The sequence below is a fragment of the Corvus hawaiiensis genome, chromosome 15, assembly GCF_020740725.1.
Source record: "Corvus hawaiiensis isolate bCorHaw1 chromosome 15, bCorHaw1.pri.cur, whole genome shotgun sequence".
NCBI classification, from domain to species: Eukaryota; Metazoa; Chordata; class Aves; order Passeriformes; family Corvidae; genus Corvus; species Corvus hawaiiensis.
This window is the reverse complement of record NC_063227.1, coordinates 16,135,294-16,158,551: the sequence shown is the minus strand read 5'-3', so window position 1 is coordinate 16,158,551 and position 23,258 is coordinate 16,135,294. Positions and strand designations below refer to the sequence as shown.

General features: G+C 38.0%; 1 protein-coding gene across 5 annotated transcripts in view; it reads right to left on the bottom strand.

The window, feature by feature from the left end:
• TENM2 (teneurin transmembrane protein 2) overlaps positions 1–23,258 on the bottom strand; it is a 740,257-nt gene that overhangs the window by 207,441 nt on the left and 509,558 nt on the right. For all 5 annotated transcript variants that reach the window (XM_048319587.1, XM_048319586.1, XM_048319590.1 and 2 more), the window contains one exon: positions 14,800–15,009. In XM_048319587.1, coding sequence (XP_048175544.1) covers positions 14,800–15,009 — 210 coding nt within the window. The remainder of the gene's footprint in view (positions 1–14,799; positions 15,010–23,258) is intronic.

Genomic DNA, 23,258 nt, shown 5'->3' with positions numbered 1-23,258 from the left:
TTTCAAAATGAACTATAACTCTCTCTGCTCTGACCCTCTGAAACTCTAAAAGCTGATTCGAGTGATTAAATGACAGCTGCAAGTCATGAGAAATCTGGCACAGAATATAATTTTTAAAAATGCCTCAAAGTCCTGCCATCACTAATGTCTGTCATCACCCACCTTTCCATCATTTCTTGGCTCCTATTAATTGATTTTTTTTTTTTAAGTTGGCATGACTTATTTCTCTGGATGTAGTATTTTTCATGCAATTTTTGTTTCCATTAACTTAAGACATGCAGTCTCCACCATCTGCTGGGCACTGCCAAAATACAAGACAAATAAACTGTGCAGTGGAACGTGTTTCACCCACTCTGGGTAACATCATTTATGTACCTGTACAGATGGGAAGGAGAAGGTGACCCATGGAGGTTATGTTCATGTACATATGTATATATACATGTTCTGTATGAAAATCACCTATAAACAATACAGATTTCCAGGATATGGATAATAACCATACACATCTAGCAATATAAATATCTATTGAATATGTGCTGAAATATTACTGGTAGCAAATGCTACAATAGCCTTGAAATAATTCAACAAAGGAGTTAAAAACAGTCATTAATGGTTTGAAACGAGGGATTAGCTTCTTCTCCTCATGAGAAAAAAAGTAAGTATTCAAAATAAATAGATTTCTTTTTTCCTAAACTATTGGCTGCATATAAGAGCAGTGCTCTAAAATCCATCATATTTGAAAATCGACTCATCTTGAAAGACTCCTCCAACATATTCTTAACTGTCAAAATCAACCACTTTAATAAAATAACAATTCTACAGAACAGGGTTTTTTTGTTTGTTTTTTGTTTTCTATGGTGTAATTCTGCCCAATTCTTTAAAATTTTTCTATCACATTGCAGATAAAAGTTTTAAGGTAATAATCACCTTAAAGAGTAATGGCTTCATGATTTTGAAGATTTAAGAAACAAAACCAATACTGACGTGCACCTATTTAACTGCACATCATCTCTACTGGACCCATTTTCTGGAGCAGTGAAAGCTGCAAGCACAGGTGTTAATTGCCCTGTTCTTCCTAATGAGCATCGTTTTCTATTGGACAATATTTGCTTTACTGACAGCTGTCAGAATTTTCCATTACTCTCTCCAGAGGATTAAAAAAGGCACACTTCATCATATGACATGCTGGGTAATGTCAGATTTGAGCACAGTGATGTCCACCCAGAAGGTGCCAGAAAACTTCACTTGGGAAATTCCATTACTTTTCTAGAAGAAACATGGATACCCCAAGTTCAATTAGAAATCCACTGCTATTTTAATTTGCTTCATTACATTAAAGTTTTTTCCTCACATGTGTTGTGTTTATAAGTGGAGACACAATTTTATTTCCAGAAACCTTTACGATGCAGTTTTAATTATATGCAAATTCCTGCTTAATTGATTAGTACAATAATGCCTATGTGAGGCATAACAATCCTCTATAATGACACAGCAGAACTCTATGTTGCTCTGAGCCACTGGTATTCAAGTATTCCCAAAGAGAGTGCCAATGGCTTTTTTTGAGCTCTTCCAATATTCAAAAGAGGGACCTAACTTTGCTGTTATTAAAAACAACAGCATTATATTGCTTTTTTTTGTCTCATCTTTGAGAAAATTCAACTTTTTTTCCCCCTGGTGATTCAATTTTTATCAATATCGAATCTCTAATGTCTCATGAAAAGGATTCAACCAAGCTCAATGGAGGTGCAGGAAGTTTGTTTCTAAAATCAAAACTTCTTCATAATACTGTCTCTGTCTTGACTAATATATAATGTTTATGGACCAGTCAATAAATCTACTATTTCAAGCTTGCTTATCAATTCATTTCAGATCCTGTAATAAGCTTTTAACACTTTCAGCTAAAAAAAAATGTGGCATAAAAGTTTCTTGAAAAAGAATCTTAAGGTTTACATCAAGTAAACACAAAACCTATCCATATTCTGATATGCATCACCTGTAAGTATGAGTGGCTTTAATGTCCTTATAACAAGTTGCTTAGCAGTGAGAATTCAGCTTGGAGAATCCTTTTGTTGGTTTACATTTTGCAACTGTGAAACAGAGATTGCCACATGAAAAGGTGCCAAAAGTAGCACTAGGCATTGAGTTAGAGAATCAAACAAGATTTAAGAACAAATAAAAGCAGGCAAGCAGCTTCATTACGTGAATTTTGATGAATAGGGTGCAAACAAGAAATCATTAGAGAGCCTTTAACCATCACCTAATAACACAAACTAATAAAAGCACCTGGGAGAGCTGTAAGAAGAATCGGTTCCCTTTCATTCCATGAAGCCTGCCAGAGCAGGCAGAGCCCAGGCACAGCTCCTTCCCTGTCTGAGCAACTTGCTCTGTGTCTGCTCTAAACATTCTCCATCCCTGTGAGCATCACTCACAGAAACATTCAGCAATATTCACATATTGTTGTGATACTATTAAATTAACCATGTCTCATACCTGCAACAGATCTCAAAGTGCAAATCAAAGGTGGAAAAAGCATTAAATCTTATGAAAATATGAACTGGGCAGTTTCTACAGGAGCACAGTGGCCTGGAGAGCCACTCTCCTGGCTGAGCTGCTGTGGGCAGCACTCCCTGCTCCCACCCGAGACATTTGCTCTGTGTTTGCCCTGCAGTGAGAAAACAGAAACTTAGACCTCAAAAAAGGAATACAAATCTAACAGTGGCTCAGACTGGAGACTAATGGGGGGAGATACAGAGAGTTTTGGTTAGAAAACACATGATGGGGTTAGAAAAACTAGAGGGGGAAGTTCTCCTTTATATCTTTCTCTTTACCTATTATTTTATGGTTTTGATAACACTACACTGAAACCACAATCTGAGATAATACAATTTCCATACTGTTTTCTCAAACTTTTTAGATGCTTTCTCATCAAACCACCTGAGAGCATTTGTGGAAATTAGAATTAATTTAATAGCAAAGTTTTTGCACAGACTTAAACCTAATGGTCATATTTCTATAGATCCTCTCAATGTAAGCCTATAATTTTTCTGAAAAAAACCAACAGAAACTTAGCAACTTTTTTGTTAATCAAACGAACCTAACAGATTGGTTATTAAAAACCAGTTCAAAATTTAAGATTCTAAGAAAAAAGAGCAAGTATTTAACATGTATATTCAAACATCTAGTTAAAAAAAAAAAGCAACCATCCCCCAAAAACCCAACACAAACCCCCAGGTATCCTACCCTTCTCCCCAAACCAATCAAACATCAAACCAGCTATCCAGACTTTGAATTTGTGCCTTTACATCCCTTAAGAATTTAGAAATTTGAATTGAAACTGCCTGTTCTATAAAGACACTATCACTCTATAAGCCAGTCTATGCTCCGCTGTGAAGAAACCACTGGATGCAGAGGCTGTTGATCCAGCAGGATCCACCAGTACTAATTTGCTCAAGGAAATGTCAAAGTTAAACATGAAGCAGTTGGCATCAGCTGAACCCAACGTGACTGCTCAGTGTTCCCCAGAAGAGTCAGCTGCACTGGGGGGCTCCTGGTCTCAAGGAGCAGTTGCTGGAGCTCCTCAGAATAAAACTGCCTTGATAAAGAGCTGTGAAACAGCCCCAGTTGCTTTGTGACAGCAGGCTATTAATGGAAAGTCTTCCAAAAAAAGAAATCGAAACAAGGCTCTCTAATGCATTTGCATTTCTGGCATGATCTCAGAGGAATTGAGGAATCAAGACTGTGGAATCCTTCCAGCTGTCAACAATAGAAAATAAAGAGAAGGAAAAAGATATTTAGAACTGGCCTGTAGTTGGAAAGCAAAGGAAGAACTAAGTTTTGTGGCCCTTTTTGTACGTCTGGATGACAACTGGTAGTGACTTGTATTATCTCCCTTTCTCCTGTAAATCATTTGGAAGGATGGCTGTGCCACCTGTGAGACAGGCTGGCCTTCAGCTGCTGACAGGGCTCTTAGGCAAGGTGAGTTTCCAGCCAGTCCCAAGTCTTTTCCTTAGATTGGTTTTGTAAGGACAGTCCCTCACCAGCCTTTCTGCAGTACCAGAACCACCAGTTCTCAGCCTGGTCACACACATCAATCTCCATAATCTCCTAATCCCATCATGCTTTCCAGTCAGACTCAAAGTAGAAACTTAAGTCTTGGAAATTCCTCAATTTCTTCAAGGCTCCCTGTTTTTCTCTTTGCCATCTTCTCCAGCTGCAGACAGCGCTCACAAGTATAACTGACTCGCCTTAACATATCTACTAAATTCATAGAATAAATAGCTGGGGTTTTTTTAACTGGCTTCTGCCCAGTGCCTGCTTCAGACCACAAGGAGACAAACTATTCACAAATATCTAATTGAATTTTGCTACATTTTTAGCTGAAAAAAGATAGAAAAGAGACAGAAGTTTTGGAAAACGCAGAAACAATGATTCAGTTTTTGAAATTTGGAACCATTTCATTTTGAAGACTTTAAAGCAAATATTTTCACCTTTCATTTTGAGGATTTCAGTCTGCTTTTCCTTTTTTTTTTTTACCCACATTGAAAAGTAAAACAAAAAGGTTGAAACTTAGAGTGAGAAAAAACCTAACCCACATTTTCCTGTAGACTGAAGTGCTTCATATTGCCCTTCCTAACCAAATTTTCCAACTGGAAAATGCCAAATTTCTTCTTTCATCCCTTCCAAGTCTTACCAATGGCCTTTTTATTTGTTTGGCCTCCACATTACTCCTTTCTGGTTTTGCAGCAAGTTTTTCAGGTAAGCTGGAGATGCAGGTGCCAGAAGTGAACAAAATCTTTGTGGCAGGGTCAGGAAGGTTTTAGATGCCCAGTCCCTGTCCTCAGTCTCAGCACCTGAGAGAATCACTCAGAGCCATCCTCTACTACTGGAACTCCAACTCCCCAAACTCCCTCCTCTCAAATTTATAAATTATTATAATTATTTTATTTTTTCACATTATGTTTTCAGAAAACCGAAGCTCACAAGCTAACAAAGATTTTACACTTTTCCATGTTTGCTAGTCCCCATAATTGACAGGTTTCTGTCAAGTAAAACAATTATCCACCTGTTTGCAGGAAAAAGTATTAACAAACATGCTCAACACTGTTCCGTTAGGCAGAACATTTCACACCTCATTACTTAACTGAGGAGTTAGCCTGGTGTTCAGTGTACAAAATTCCTGCTGATTCCAGTAGGAATAAGCTATTTGTTTACCCAAGAAATAATTCCCATGTCATATACATTACAGATTTAATTATTCACTATGCAATATTAAAGTCCAGATTTCCAAGTTCTTCCCGAATCACGTGGATTTGCAGTTGGGACTTCCCATTTCATTCCACACTAACAACTGTTCTCCAGGTCTGAAGGCTGAAGACCAAGAGGGACCTTACAAAATAGCAGGGTCGGAAATCTTTTTCTTAGGGAGTATTGAGACAATACTGAACTTTTCTGTTACTACAAATGGAGGTTTTGGGGCATGGCAGTACACAGCAAACCAGTCCCTCTTTTGCAGATTTTGAAAGATCTGTCAGCACAGTAAGAGTCCCAAATTTCAGGGGTTTGGTGTACATAGGCTTCTATGCCCACACATTATTTTTTATCATTTATAAAAAGTCATTCTCATTTTCTCCAGTGTTCTAGTTATTGCTCCTAAATTAGCAGAGCATCAGGTACAAGGAATCTTCTCAAAACAATCCAATTTCCATATTAAGCTGCCAGTTTCCCTTCCTTTTGATTTACTAGGTTGTTTTTTTCAGATCCAAACTATGCAAGATAAACACCGGTTATCACTATAACCGTAAGGATGCTGTTATGGTTCTGCTTGTAGGTGTGTATCTATTTATTTCACAAATCATTACCCCCGACATGAATAAAAGGAGAGAAAAGCTCAGTTTCTGAAAATCCCACTGTTCCAGCCCCATGACACCCAGCACAGGTGCATTAGGCAGAAAGGAACCATTGTACAGGAGCGACGTGTGAGGCAGTACCTTGGTGGGGCGAGGCAGGGATCCAAGGAGAGAGGAATGACAAATAGCATCCTACATGGATGGAAAAGGTCACTGCAATAAAAGCAACCTGGGGAACTGGGAGCAAGTGCAGTGTTGCTACAGACTGGAAGAAAACACAAAATCCAAACAAATGGAACAGAGCAAGAGACAAAACTTCCTTCACGTGTGAATGTCAGACTGAGCTGTGGAATCATTTTGGGAGCTGACAAAATGGAAAAAGATTCCCTCTATGCCTTGATGTGAAACCATCTGAAAATTAAGCATTTACTCAGGCCAGTAATTAACTTCTACAAACATTCAAAGTCCTTGACTTCTCTGTGTAACAATCTGTCAGAAACATAAATTATGCATATTTGCAATGTAATAGAAAAGGCAATGTTGTTTGGTTGATTTGCTTCCATGAGAAAAAAACAACCCCTCATCTATAGTTTTAGTCCATAATAACTTCAAACATTGTGGGAATTACAAACTCCACAGGAACTGGTCAGTTCAAGACTTGCACTGGAGTTCCTGACTCCTTGGAGTCTTGCAGTGTCAGCTGTGCACGGGCCACACCAGGGCAGACACGGTGCAAGCAAAGAGCATCACCACAGAGAGCCCCATGAAACACCACGCTCAGCTCTGAGTGCAGCCCATCTGAACATCTGCTTGTTCTCCCAAGAGAAATTTGAGTAACCCTGCACCAAAATAAAGCAGTTGTTTAGTGGAGGAGCCCCAGATCTTTATTACATTCCCACTGCAGCAGTGTCTGCACAAGGTAGCTAAAGTTGAGGCTGTAAGAAAATCCTGGTCTGCAAAAGCATTCACCTGCAGAAGATGCAGTGAGGCAGGCACATCCTTACAGGAAGGCTTAGGGCATTTGAAGAGCTGGGTTAGGAAGTAACAGGAAAGGATATTTTGCTTGGCTGAGCTCTGTTTTCAGCAGAGGTTTCATCAATAAAGCTCTATGTGCAAACCCTTTTAGGGCACATGCTACCAGAGGGCAACAGGGCTGTGGCAGGGAAACACAAAGGGAAAAATATTCTGAGTAAAATGACAGAGTACAGATTTCTTTCTGTTTATGCTGAAGGGATGTTGCAGACATGCATGGGAGAACTGCCAGGCAAAGAGTCAGGCATTAATAGGGGGAAAAAAAAAAAAAACACTGAGAATGATTAGTAACCACTGATCAGTTTCTCCAGTGATGTGCTGAAGTTTCCCATCTCCTGTACTTTTTAAAATAAGACTGAATACCTTCTGAAGGAAAAAGAAGTCCTAATTTCTATTGATTTCATCATACTGTATATGAAGACAAACTCAGTTTCTAGAGATGCTAATGTGATAAATAGGTGAAATATATTTACAGTTTGCCTGATAAGATGCTAATATTTATAATCATATTAGAAACAGGTATCAAAACTGTAAATCTATTAATGTAATTTTATAACTAGGAGTAATAATTAAGCACTAGATAAATGCACAGTTTATCATTTAAATAAACCAGAAGTGTATGGCATATCAAAATCAGAAAATCCATAAGACAAGATATTGACTCAGATGAAAAGTGCCTCCTTGCCTTCAAGTGTTTGTAACGGCACTGATTTGGATTTATAGGGAGAAAGAAGGAAGTTATTAAACTGTTGGCTATTACAAAACCAACCAACCAAGCCGCCCACAGAACCTTCTGTGTACTAATATTGCAAAATATTTTGAAACAATGATATCCTAAATTTGAGGTTCTCTACTTTGTAGCCCACGAAGCGCAAGCTTGCATATGTTCAACTCTTCACTTTCAATCAGCTACCAAATTGTGTTGGTAGCAGCTAAAAACATGAACTGCTTTCTAAATGTTGCCTTTCCACATAAACAGCAGCACTACCCACTATGGAAATTGTCAGGACTGTGCCACGGCCAATGAAAAGGAGATGCAGTTCAGAAGATAAAAAACTCTGTATCAAAAGAAAAAATTATTAGAAAGCCTGAAAAATTCTTCCCATACAGCATGACTTACAGCAGAGAGAGTTAGCAAGAACAGTTTTAGCCTTTTCTACACACAAAGGAAAAACACACAAGCAGCATCTGGACTCAGCATATGAAAGAAGGAGAAGAAAAAAAAAAGGATATTTTCTGCTTATAATTGTAGTATCCTCAGTGCCTTTCAGTTTTTGAGCAAGGTACCAAGTCTAAGCACTGATCTTCTTGGTGCAATGACAGAGCAGCAATATTGAGGCTTTACGTTTCAAAAGCTTCAAAAGCTTTCCAAAATTTCACAGTTATTGGTGATTTTTAAGTAGCTGCCATGAGACAGAATACGCACTGGAAATGAGAAAAGGCCTGACTGGCCACAGTCACCGGGCTGTGTCCCAGCCATCAGGGGAGCTGTCAGAAAGCAGAGCAATACACAGAGAAATGGAAACTTGGAAATTCAGTGCTGCAGCTGCTTTGCTGGGGGGCTTTTATTGCTACAGGGGTTCCCAGTTCAACACATTTACAAACCTTAAACAATGAAAAGCAGCTAATAAAAAAACCTCTCCATTTCTCAAAACCATGGTGAGCTTAAGAAAAATATGTAAACAACAGAATTCAAGTCTGTTCTCAATTCTATAGCTTTTTGTAATTCATTATCATTTTTATTACCATAGAACCTTCTGTTTGAGATTTGATTGCTGTTATTATGAATTCATACATTAATAAATAGAATGTTTCTGCAATATCTTAGTATCTAGAATCATGTCTTCTGGCTGAAATTCAGACATCTGCAGGCATCATCAACACAGGGTACAGAGATTAGCAGCAGCAATAATATCAGTAATAGTTGCAGCAACATGGAGCCGATACTTTAGAAAAAGCACACTCTTTGGTTTCAACGGGAAAACATTGTTCATGCTGTTCCCTCCATTTCTAATTCCAGTTCTAAGCTCTAAAATTAGACTCAATGCTCAAGAGATGCAACAGAATGAGAATGAAACTGGACATTAAGGATTTAGGGAATTTAAGTGTTAGAAACAGTGTTAGAAAGGAGAAAAATTATTTATTTAAAGGCCTTGCTGCTACATCCACACACTGTTTAAACAATATGTGTACAAAGACACTCTTGCTTACAACCTCAAAGCTAGGCCAGGCTCCAGAGCAGAAACGAATACATTACTTACTTTGAATTTGGAAACAGAAATGAAAATGATCAATCTACCAGCCTTTTTTTGCATTGCTGTAAAATGTCATCAGAAGAAAGTTCCTTATGGCATTTCCTTGGGAATGTACTGAATAAGAAGTACTCTTTCTCAGGAGAATTATATACACAGCTGTAATGGAGCGCTGCTTTTTGGAGACAGTTATAGGAACTACAGGAAGTAATTTAGAAAACACAAACCTGGAACCTAAACTGATTTTAACTGTTGCTGCTCTAAGCATAACTTGACAAATTCTACAATGTGATATTCTGAAAGAGGTTCCAAAAGATGCTGCTGAACTCTTAATCATATACAGCAGTTAGGACAGGAAGATGGTGGAGGAGGCCAACATTTTCTTTCTGATTAACTGTTCCTCCGTACCTGATCTCAGAAGTGATGAACAGACATCAAATGAAACAAAACCAAAAGCAAACAAACACAAGAACAACCAACAAGCACCAGGGAAAACAACACACTTTCTCCTGGCCCCAGCTGCAATATTGACAAGGAGAGGAAGATTCCAATTCTTTGTCTCTCTTGTTGCCGTGTTCCCTTCATTACCTACTGAGCTACCCAAACTCTTTTATTCAGTCTTTTATGCAAACCAAAGTCAATCCTTCATGAGGATTAAAAAAAAAAAAAAAAAAAAAAAAAAAAAGCTGTGGATTCTAGATTTTTCTGGCCACTGCTGTATTTTCTATCCTGTATGTTGATAGGTACAGAAAATTGAGGTCTTAGTTCAGTAGGGGGTGATGCTTAATCACCTGAAGGCATGTAATTATTTTTCTATTGGATTCATTTATTTCTTAAAGATGACTATACTTCTATATATTGGTTTGCATTATAGAGTAGAAACTGGAAATAATTCTTTACTTGATGCCAGATTGTAAGAGGGCTATAAAACAAACACTTCCAAGCACTCCCAGCAGAGGATCTAAAATAAGTCTCCCAGCTACAGTGCATTAGTTCAAGTTCTGGCTTCTTTCAGAAAAGATTTTTACAAACTGGATTAAACTGCATGTAGGTGGTGGTAATTACACATTAATAATAATGAAATTCTATAGACAGGTAGTATCTGCTGAATGCAGGAGATGCATCTAGATAATTATACTGAATGTAAAATGAAAACTGATATTTTACACAAGATTTCCACCCAATAGGGTCATAAGCAAAAGGAGTCTTATTCTTTATTTCAACTGTAACTAACAGACAGCATTAAAGAACAGCACTTATTTCCTTCAAGCCAACCTGTTTCTCTTTTCTTCTCTCCTTGCTGCCAGAAACTGCTTGAGAAAAAATCGAAGCAAATCTTGTCTTCTAAGCAGCGTCCAAACTACTCCATGGGCAGATATTGTTACATTGAGGCAAATGATTTGTATCATTTTTGTGAGCCAAAAAGACACAAAGACCGAAAAAATGGGCACCATCTCCCTTCCAGTCAAACTTCAGCAAGTTCTTGGGAATCATGACAATATCTAAACCACAGTTTAGAATTTCCCCCAAATCAAAATACTCCAGCAATCATTCTGCTTTTACTTTCTCACTGTTAGAATGGCAGAAGCTGATGCATGTGTCCAATTATGGATCCATTATATGAAAACCTAATATGGGAGTAGGTATATCCTATGGCTTTTACTCAGTTGAAAAATGAACAAATAGTTTTTGTGTTGTGAGTTCAAAATTTGGTTTAATAGCAGTAAATCCTCTACAGTAAAGGCAAAGGTGCAGATAACAGAACCCTTCTCTTTTTTCCATGTAAGGTTGAAAAACAGCCTGTTTTATTGTATTTTGACTGAAGACATTAAGATGGCATTTCAACAAGCTGAGTCACCTTCCTTACATTACCAGAAAAAAATATATGAAACACATACAAGAAGAAGAAATAAACCTATTCCTACTGCTGTAAGAAACCATCTCAGAAAATGGTATGACAGGAACTGACCTTCTTTCAAAAGAAAAAAAAAAAAAAAAAAATCCACTAACTTTTCTTAGGTAAAAGGTCTCATTTCCTTCTACAATGTTTGTGTTTTTCAAAATACTATCAGCAGGTGCACCAGATTTCAAAAACCTCTTGTCCTTCATCACATATAATTGTGCTGCATATTATATTAAGAAATACAAGCAGAGGAATGTAAGTGATGGGAGTTCAATTAAAACCAGCATAATATCTCGTTGCATAGAAAATGATTCTGCAACTGAAACAGGTTCTAATGAGAGAAAAAAGGAATACATTTTCACATATTTTTAATTACACAGAACTTTCTCGAACATGATTTTTAATAATATATTCCATTAGGTTAACATCATATTTAAAGAAAGTGCATTTTCTGATTTCATTTCAAGTCGGATTTTGAGCAATTATTGTGTCATTGTTCTGCAGTAGAAAGGTTGAATTCATTTACTGTGTGGTTATGCTAGTTATGATTGATGTCGCTTCTCCAAATGATAAACCAATCACCCCAATGATGTAATGTCATTTTAAGAGTGCTATAATCACATTTCTCTCAAACTGGGAGTTCTGATGAGTTCTAACAAAGATTTATTGTAGATTAAAGGCCTTCATAATATCAACAATAGATTGCTCATTTGATAGAATATTTGATTAGGTAATTTTTTTAAGCAAATGATTTCTTTCATATATATTAAGAATGGCTCTTGTGAAGGGCACAGGGCAACACACGTGGATGAGTGTCATCTCATATCCAAAAAGGATAAAGCTGTTGAGGAGCCATCCTGTAATTACAGAGCTTGGAGCAAGAGAAGTATCCAATCAGACAAACAAGAGGACACTTCTATTGTGTAATTAGTAGAAGACATTGGTAAATATCAAAAAAAAAAAAAAAAAATTAAAAAAGAAAAATAAAAAAATATGACCAGAGCCTGATCAACCTTTTCTTGTCATGTAGATGGTAAAAGCTACTCTGCAAATCTTTCAGGGATAGGGCTAAGCCATAAAAAGTAGTAACCTTCTCCAATTTCATGTATAAGTCATTATCTGTGGTATTTTCTTATAAACTCTCTAAAGAAACATTGTGAGAACTAAACAAAAGAAATGACACCATTAGGAAAGGGTCATTATTTTCCAGAGGATGCATTAAGTCCAGAAGAACTCATGCTACAGAACCCTCCGTGGTGATCAAGCAATTATGCACGTGTCTGTGGTAAAAAAATACTAAAAAAGGACACCTGCACCTTATACCCTGAAAATTTAAAATCATTATATATTATGTGACTGTTTAATAAAGAAGTAAATGGGATATGGGGGGAGAAAAGTGTTAAAATGGAGAATGGACAAAGCAAAGCCTATCAGAGGATGCCAAAAAGGTTCCTTCGGTCAGCCTTCAGTAACAATTGTTAAACATGAAGCTTTTAAGGATAGAAAGAAACAATGATTATGATTTAAAATGAAACATAAAGAGCTCTTCCATCAAATTTTCTGATGTTCTTTTATTGCTACTTCCTTCATTTGGCTTCCTAAGAAAAGCCATGCTGGTTCCCTCAGTCCCAGCAGTGGCTGTAATTACCAAGTACTCAAGCATCCTCCAAGTCTCTTTTTTTAGTTCACATTCCCTGACCTTAATTTTCTTCTACTTATTTCATCCCTCTCCCATTTACTTTTCCCATTCCCTTTTAAAATCTCATCAACTGCTTGATCCACCACACCCTTTAGACAATGTTCTCTCTTGTTCTTTATTCTGTTCTTGAGCCGTGAACATTCCCTGTTCCTGAGATGAGGCAAGCATTCCCCAGCTCCTCCTGCACATAGGTAATGATCCACCACCAACCCAGGAAGCAGAGCTGCTTTTTCCATGAATATCCCTTTGCATTTCTCTGCCCTAAGGCCCCCTTGTCATTTTATTTCTCTGTTACTTGGACTCACAGGTGCTTTTGTGGTTCTCCACAAGCTGATCTCATTCTTAGCACCCTGCCATCACCTCTTTCCTATGCCACCATCTTCTCTGAGTATTTTAATGTCCTGTGAAAATTCATTGAGGAGCTCCAACTTGTGCTGTCTTTCAAATAACTAACTGCTCACCATGCAGGAACCTTCCCTCTTACTCTTTGTTAGGTGAAATGCTTCCTTGAAAGCATTTAGTGACAGATTTTGCTGAAACCCTTTTGACAACACAAAGACCCTTCAATCAGCTGGATCACCCTTATTCAGAAATGGCTGAGCCCTGCAAAGGACCCTTGAAGCTACACTGACTCAAAGATAAATCACACCCACTCACTTCCTGACCCTCTCCCCATTTCCATGGTTTCTACAGAGTTGCCCATTACAGATTGTGAGGTCTGCAGCTCCCAGATCACTCTCTGAATCTCTTAAAACCCCCTCAAAAGTGGCATCATTTTTTCCATAATAATAAACTCGAGGAGCAAGGAAGCACACTCAATCTCTGAATTATTATTTCTTTGTGCAATTATATTTTAGCATACCTGAACAGGGTTAAAGGATAATTCAGGATGGAAGGAACCCCAGGAGGTGCCTAGTCCAGTGTCCTGCCAAGCAAAGGCACCTCTGAGGTCAGAACAAGTAGCTCAGGATTTCAGCCTAAGTGCTCTTGGAAAGCTCCAAGGACAGAGACTGGACAGGCTCCCAGGGCCACCTGTTCTAACCCAATGCTTAGGGAAGAATTTATACCAGAATGTTCTGTTTCAGCTTCTGCTCCCTGTCTCACCCTCCCAGCACACACCCCCAGCCCCTGTTAAAGGGGGGGTGTTCAGGTGTGCTGTGTGCACCCCAGCAGTCCCACACCACACAGAACCTCCAGTGTTGCTCAGAGCTGCCTTGTTACAGCAAAGAGACCCCTCAGGCCGACCAAAAACTGCACAGAAGCTCTAAACCTATCATGTTTAGTTAAATAACACCCAACATATATCTATGATAAAAAATAAAAAAAGGGAGCTAGAACAGCTTCTTTTGATTTCCCTGTATTTCTAAAAAGGGATTGCATCTTCATTCTTCAGTTTTTGGCTGTCAAAATGAAAAGTCATCACCTACTAATAAAAATTAAAATAAAAAAAAAAGAGAAGAGAAAAAAAGAAGAAAGCAAGCCCTAGGCACTACAGATTCCATGACTGATAGAGCTGCAAGTGTTTTAAAATAGTGGCCTGAAAGACAAGGATTAACTTGCTGAAAAATAGCAGATCTTAGTTAAATGCGACATTACAAGTATAGAAGCAGACAGATTTGGAAACAAGAACAGACACAGACTGGCAGAAGCAACGTGCATTTTTAGATACAAAACCTCATCACCAAATGATATACTAGATTAGCTCATGCAGAACGAAGAACCATCGTGTGTACATTTCTCTCCTACCAGATGCAACGAGGAGCAGGAAACCTACTTTGAAAAATAAATCCCACTGATGACAAGAATTCAATAGTATTTTTTATGCTGCTTCTACCATACTTCAGACTAAAAAACCTCTCTATAGTAAAATGAAGGAACACCATATATGATGGATTGGGTTTCCAGGAATTTTCCATTAAATGAACCAGTGAGACTTTCTTTGCCCCATTTCCATAGATGCTCTCAGTTTTGTGCTGATGCAAGAACACATTTGCACATTAAAAAAGAATGCATAAAATTGGCACAAACATGTCACAAACAAACTCCATATGTTTGTAATTTTCTTACCACTGCTGGAAGCCTGCTGTGGCCCTGAACACGCTCTCAGCAGATATGAATTGGGAGAGAACTCCTCATCAGGATTGGTGTCCATGATTTGATGGGACGTGTTGCTGTCTAGCAATGGCATCTGGCAGCTAACTGGTGGAGGATTATGAGAACTGGGCAGCTGAGCAGATGGGAGAAGGCTAGACGAGGATGTAGGTGGAATGGGACGACCTGGGAAAGAGGACACAGGGATCAAAGATCAGCAATGAATGTAATGAAAAACCCCACCAGCCAAGTAATTGCACTGTAACTGCCCATGGTTACACTCGATTACTGCTGTGCACAGCCCCTCAATCTCTGCCCTGGTACCAACCTGTCCCTTTGTATCACATTTCCTGAAATTACATCACATCTGTAAATCTCTTAAAATAGTAGTAATGGGCTGATTGATATTTTATTTTTTTTTAACCAGGAAAATTTCTCCAGCACAGGAATCTCTGAGGCATTAAACAACCATATCAGGGCTTTCTCCAAGCTAAGGTTCTTCCTGTGATACTGCGGATCTTCCCAGAGCCCACTGAGAGATGTGACAGGAGGCACAGGGGACAGCAGGACTGAAAGGCAATTATTCCACTTTAGAGATGGGTTAAAGCTGGAATCTGGGCTGGCTCTCTCAGCACTGCTGTCCTTCCTCACCCATTGCCTTCTGCACCAGAGCTGCAGGAGCAGAATTTCCTGCCCAGCCAGGTTAGTTCCAGCCCTGAAGCCCAAACCCTAACGGGTACAATACCTCAGCCCACAGCAACAACGTGGTCTTGGTCACCTAAAGCAATGGCATCAAGTCAACAACAACATTCATACTCATGTATCCTATTCTTTTGTCAAGTCCCAGAACCTCACACCAACCCATTCCATCAAATGCACAGAGATGAAGACAGGTTTTTGTTGGTTTTTTTTTTGGTTTTTTTTTGTTTTGCATTTCAAGTTTATCTAGTGCATTGAAGAAATCCTTCATGAATAATTTAAATGTAAGAAAATATGACCTTTGTGATACTGCCAAAGTCTGTAAGGCAGAGATCTGCTACAAATGTTAAAACACAGCAAAACTACATCAAATGGTGTATCCTTATTGCCATCATTCTTAAAGAAAGCGTAACAGAGAAAATAGACACTGATTTGCTCACTAGTTACATCTTCATTTTTGAATCAAGGACCTCACACTTTATATGAATTATCCTTGGGTTTGTACCATTAGGTAAACTTATGTAATCACACAAGAAACTCCAAATGAGAGGGGAAAAAAAGGCAAGAAAATGAAAAGTTCCAGCTCCCACATATAAATTATATTTGGGATGCAGCAATCAACCAAGGGCACATGTAGATACTGAAAACCACCAACTTTGCACTGCCTGGTACCAGCAAATAGCATGAAGTACTTCCTTCCCTTCAAAAACTTTTGAAATAAAATAAATACCAGAACATAGGCAAGTGACTTTCATCATTATTTTTTACTGTATTTTTAGCACTGGATAAATTGATAAGACTGAATGAGCAAGTTATTGTAAGACAAAAATCAATTTAAGCTACTCCATAGTAACTCCCATCTACAATTTTTTATGCTACAGAAAATTAAATATGCATTGAATACTTTCATTGTGGACTTGCATTTGAGAGGAAATAATTTTAATATTGATGATAGGAATAATTACTGTTATTATTCATGCTTATGCTATTCTTATGAAATACTACCATGAATATCCTAAACATTCAAGGGAAGTTTGAGCAAGACCAGCTTCTAATTATCTCTTTGCAATGTGTTGCAAAGAAGCAGAGAGGCTGAGGTTTGACACACCTCTGACAAGAACGTGACACTCATGCCCACTGTGTGCATTTAATTTTCACATATGCTGGCTCTGCTTCAACACTGTGAAGTTGAAAGCAGCAGCTTTATATTCTAAATCTGCATTTACTGCATGTATCATATGGAAATATATTACTATAACATAAAACTGTTAGATGTGTGAGGGTATGAGATGAAGGAAAAGATTTTTTCCTTTTGTGGAAACTGCATATGGTATTTTAGAGCAATTTAGGAATATTTTTGTAGAATACATTGAAAAATGATAAAACCCCCAAACCTTAAGAATTCCTTTGTCAGGAATGCTAATGACATTGTTACCATCATGAAATAATACAGCCCAAATCCCTAAAGAAAAGGCAAAATGTCTAATTACTGCAACTCTGTTTGTAGTTTAGAGGAAACAGAAGGTATGAAGCTGTTAAATGTTGCATCATTTTGGTGGGAAGTTGGCTCCTGAGGAAGATCTGTCCACAGTCACATACTAATGGGAAAACAGAGATGTCTGTGAGTCACAGAACCTATTGCAAATCCATCCTCTGGTTAGATTGCCTAATAAACAGCCAAATTTAATTAAAAATTTTCTTGTGGTTGGGACATTCTTGATCTTTCTATCAAGTTGATTTTTTTACATCTACTAAACCTTAAACTTTCCACTACAGCCTTTCCCTCTTTGAGGTTCTCTAAAAAGCATGTTCTCTTTCTCCACTCCCAGCCCCTGAAACACACAGCATCTCTTAAGACACCCAGTCTTTTGTAAAATATGGTGGGAAATGAATTGAAAAATTACTTAACAGGAACAGAAAGACACCAGTAAGCTTTTTTGCCTTAAGAAATTAATCTAAGGGGTAACTATCTATAGCAGCACCACAGTTAAGAGAATGGCTTGTGAAAGTACCAAAGAGAAGTGTGGGAATGCAGTTAGGCTATAAAGAGCATCACAAATGTAATTTATTTTTTACTATACACTCTTAAGTGAGAAATAAGGGCTTTGATTCATACTTATATAAATATCTTGGTCAAATACGTTAAATGTAACATTTAAAAGAACAAACTAAGCTTTGCAGGTTCTACAAACCCGAGCTCCTTGTCAGACCCATTCATGTGCCTACGGATATCTCAACAGTCATATTTTTAAACTTCCCAGCTCTTTAAAAGATTCTAAATTTCCATTGCTTCACAATGGGATTTGCAATACCCTACAGTCTATAAAACTACTGTGGCTTATGATAACATCAGTATTCTATTACACTGCTGTTTTCAAAAGTTAAATCATAATAGAAGTTCCTACAATTTGTGTCTGGTCTTCATATAGTAATATATTAAAGCTTCTGTGAGTAAGTTTTTTATCTAGTTGTGCATTGACAGAACCCTATGTAATGGATACTTACAGTGACAGCAATAATGTAATTGTGTGACATAGTCAAAGAAACATAAACCAGATACAAATGCTAGAAAGGGAACCAGACTTAAAGCTGATACGTTATATTTTCAATGGGGGATTGTATCAGTTCTTTTTGCAGTATCTGTTCATATGCATGCTCATACTGCATATACTCATGCATGACAAAGACTTGTACAGATAGTGAATAGAGCAGTTGTAAGGCGTTCTTCAAAAAGAGCAAGCAGCCAAGAAGAAAAAAACAAATTTCCTCTCCTCCCACCCCTTTCTCCTGCCATTTATCTTGTCTTCCTTTTTAGAGTGAAGGAAGAAACTTGGTAACTCTTAATTCAGATTTGGGCTTGCTTTGGGCTTTCACACCACACAGCACCTCAGTCTGCAAGGGCCTTCTTTACCCTCTTATCTCTTATATTCCTTTTTCCTTTTAAATCAGAGTCTCATGTTTCTTCACCAGCTCAGGAGCTTTTATGAAACCATTCCTCAATTACAGCTACACTTTAAGTCCTTAAGGCATAAAATCTGCTGTAGAACCTACATTTAGAAATCAGGCCATGCTCACAGCTGGTAATGTCTCAAGCCCGGACAGGGAAGGGGAGTTCTGTTCATCTCAATCACAGTAACACATTGGGAAAAGAGATACTTCAGTTGCTATTTAGCCTGAAAGACCACACCATCACCAGAAGGAAAAAAAAAATACAAAAGATAAAAGACTGCCTGCAATCACTCCCAGCATGAATATACATAAACAAGAGACACAATCAAAGAAGATGTGCAAGCTGCTCATCAGTTACTGAAGGATATTTGAGATACGCTTTCCATACTCCCTCTGTTATTCTTTCTCCTTTAAAGGACCTATAGAGTTTTGTGGATAAATAAAGCCCACGTGTATGTAAAACCCTGATCTCTATATTGCACCCAGGTGCATGACAGGAAACAGGGAACCAATAAATCCCCCTGGAATTTAACAATTTTGAGCAGTAAGCATGTAGATACGCATTCCAAATGTGCGTCCATCTATTTATATACTTTTGTGTATACTGAAGTATATTACCCACACACCTCTAGACAGACATGCATAATATCCAAAAACATACATTATTTTAACAGGTCTAAAGATTAATCCAGACTCCTTAAATAGCTATTTTGCCATTAATTTGTTCAGGAGGGAAGATCACAACCTGTGTGTTGCCATCTCACACTCTTAAGTTACTCATTTCAGTAAGTCCTGTCATTAGAAGGTAGCTCATTCCCAGAGGTGGTAAATACTGATCTCAAAGCTCATTGTATCTGGAATGGAATTCTCAAGCTTTTCCCATCAGGAAAATCTCTCTTCTAAGGTTAGACATGTGTAGCAATATCTGTGTAGATTGTTCAACCTCACACATTTTCAGCATGAATTTCATATTCCTAAGCAGCATATCTTCATTGATAACTTATATTTATGACAGAAAATCTTCCTATATGTAGAGGCTTTTATAAGCAATATCAGCTTTCAAGATTTTAAACAGCTGATAGTCTTCACAATCAAGGGGTTATTATATAACTGTTCTGCTCTTCTCTAAGGCTATCTGCTAGTCAAGCAGGCAATAAACATAAATGACCTGTGATAGTTACAGTTAGTCACATATATTGCTATCAGTAAAGCCCCTTCGTTCTACAGCTCTGGTCGTAAGGACCAGGACTCAGACAGAAAAGATCCACACAAGCCAATGTCTCCCTGTGCAGTCCTTGGCAGGTCAGATTGCAGAAAGAAGGGAAACTTTAAGAGAACTGTGTTTTTAAAAACCAGCTCTTCAGAAGATGTAGCAGCGTTCAAGTATTACTGCAGGAATATAAGGATGTAAAGAGTGAAAGCAGAAGAGTTGTTTCTCCATAACTGATGGCATCAGAAACACTGCGTAAAATACTTAATTGGCAATTAAGATTTTGACATTTACTGATTGAAGCTGCTGATATTCATGTTACACCAATACAAAGCATACTTTGCACCCTGTGCAAAGTAATCCCATAAAATTATGTTAGTGACTTACATGATGGACAGGATCATTAACCGCAGTTGCTGCATTGCTCATATATACCAAAATTATACCCAGAAGGCTATCTAGCAACGGAATTGGGTGGATATTAACTGGAGGTGATAAAAGAGAAGGACCAGATATTGGCCTCCTTTGCTCCCTTCAGTCAGGAAAGCTGGACAGAACCAGTACAAGGACCATAGGCAGGACCCTGTAACAGCTCACAGCCCTCCTCCACTTAACACATTCGCACTAGGTTTTCAAGTCAGCCTAAACTGAAGCACCTGCACTGTCAGCATTGCTGAGTTCACTTTGAAGAGCGAGAAAAGTTGCTAAATATGTCAGGAAACAGCTAGATAACGTAAGATGCACGTTTTTGCAGTGCAAAGCACTATAAATTGAGCAGACAGTTGATGAAGGTGAAGCTTTCCTGAGCTACAGCACATTCAGCAGACTCTCCCTTCGCTCCCCAGAAAAACTGCCTTCTGCAAAAGAAAAAAAATCTCCTTCTAATATGTATGCATAGCACTGCTCACCACTGGCCTGGGCACTCTTAAGCAGTGTTATATTTAATAAATTAAATATATATTGTCCTAACTGGCATGAGGAACATAAATATTTCATATTTGGTGAAATTACTGCAGTTAACTGACATGGGTGGGGAACAGCACGATGTATGATTTTTGTAGCTCAACTGGCATTCGTGCTTCCACGCACTGGGGGCCAGCGGAGTCCCAGCTCTGCTCAGGGGAGAAAGTTATTCCCCCTAGAGCCAAGCATCCTGTGCTGCCAGCTCCCAGGAGAGAGGGACACAGCACCCAGGAGTTACCCAGGAGCAAGCAGCAATGCCCAGCCAGCTGTGCAGAGCACTTGGTTAACTCGTGACTCTGCAGACCACACTTCAAGGGGGCAAGACAAAAGCCCCAAATGAAGTATGCAAGAAAAAGAGGGAAAGGAATCTAACAGTCTGTGATCGTTTTCTTCAGCACCAAGTTGTTTTCTCTTGCCTACACTGCTGCATTTTTTCTCTAAGGCAAACAGGATTCAAAAGAGCAAAAGATAAAGATATAAATCAGGATTTGGATGACAGAGAGTTATCACTGAAGAAAGGTACTTCCAGTCCTCCTGAAGCTCGTATCTCCAAAAGCAAACAGGCACAAAACCAGCCAAGCTAAGAAAAAGGTTTTCACACAGTCTATTTCACAAAAGTCAAAGGAGAAAACAAGGTCTTTTTAAAAGCCCAGACCTGTTTGCTGATGTGTTCAGGTATTTTTCTGCGTCAAAACGGATAGTAAGGGCCACTAAGGAAGCAGCTGATACCACCATATCATACCAGAGCAAGACAGAGAATGCCTCTGAAGCAATTAAAAGAGAATGGCAAAAGAGAGATTTAGACACAGTAAGTCATCACCTATGATTTATACAACAGTGAGTCAGCAAAGGCAATTCAGTACCACAGGTCTGGTTTTCCCATTAAAAAAAAATAGTAACTCCCTACAGCTTGCTTAGTTTTCTCAAAACTTGTTACAAAAAATTTTAGAATTATTTATTTTACAAAAACCAAACCAGAACAACAAACCATTAAAATATATTAATATGTTCCCTCTCCTCTGAAGTAAAACCATTTACTCAACAACCAGGAATACAGTCTGAGAACTGTAGATAATAGAAAAGGGAAAGATGAAGAACCACCAGCAAGTCTTGATCTCTGTTTTTTTATTACAGATCCATTCTACAAGCTCGTTTAAGCTTCGTTATCTTCCTTAAACCATTTGACCTCTGTATGTGATTAATATTTTCTGCAGTACTACGCATGTGTAATCTTTGAATATGGAAATCACTGTACCAATGCAAGATATTATCATTGCAAAAACTCTGCAGGAGAGTGAGACTGACTTGGAAATCAATCACTTCTGACTTCCAGTGTTAAATTAATTTTTCTAAGCAATCCATCTACAAAATGTATCAGTTTTATGAAATTTGGGTATTAAAAATAAGGAGACAGTCATGACTTCAGAATTATCTAAACCAATTCAGTATGTAAAGGAATAATTTGCTGCTGTCAAAAGCTAATGTCACTTAATTCTTGTCTAGTTAAATCATCTGATGCCCCTTTCTTTTTTAGTTAAACAAAGATAAATAATAAAAGCAATTTACAGCTAGAAGATGTTAGGGTTCTGCAGCTGTTCAATGTCTTCTGGGCAGATTAGATTCTGTAATGAGAAGTTACAAGCCTCATTTTATAAAAGCTGTTGCTGTCTCGGGAAAAACATCAGTGAGTAAGATTAGAAAACCCTTTTCCTTCATGAACCTATTACACTAGCAAGCTGATTACTTGGCATATGTTTGATACTTTCATAGCTGGAAAACAGTAATTTGTTTCAATGATTTTTTCCCATCACTCATAAAGTCAAAATGTCTCCTCTAATATTACCCTACCTCTGATTCAGCCAGGAAAAACAGACAAATCCATGGGAGAAAAACTCACACCAACCACAATTACTTTAACTTTCCTAAAAAAAGATTCTACTGAACTAACTATAACCAGCGTTAAATTGTAACAACTTATCAACTGCCAGTTCCTTGTGGGACAGAAATAACGTTCTAAGATTAGGAATATATTTAGAATAAACTTATTGGAAGATCCACAACCATATGTGAATGAATGAATTTTATGGTAACTTAATAATATGTGCAGCTTTTAAAAACTGGGAAGAAAGAAAAGTCCCTGTTTATCAATCTTACCAGCTAAACATTCATGTCAGGGAATCCCACTAACAAAGGGGTTGTAATTAGGCCCTGGGTAGGTAATTAGCAGGCACCCTGTGAAATCTACCCTCACAGATCAATCTAGAAGCACTTGATTTGATCTTTATTCTGGGGACACCTGGAGTTCAGACTAAGCTGGGTTACAAACTTGTTTCTACCATCCAAACACCTTCTGTTTATCTTCACCTTATTTTAGTGAAATTCTAAGTACTGTTAAACAACCACTCACACCATCTCCACTGCATATCCCCCTGAATGTTGGCTTTATGTCTATTAGAAAAATTTATATCCAGGAACACTGCAACACTTAGCCGATTCTAGTGCCTGGAGTCACTAATAGGTGGGAAAAATACCACTATCTTGAACAAACATGAGGAAACTCCAACCTGTAATTATTTAACCAACTCTGTCAGAGTTGTACATAGTTAGTACTAAC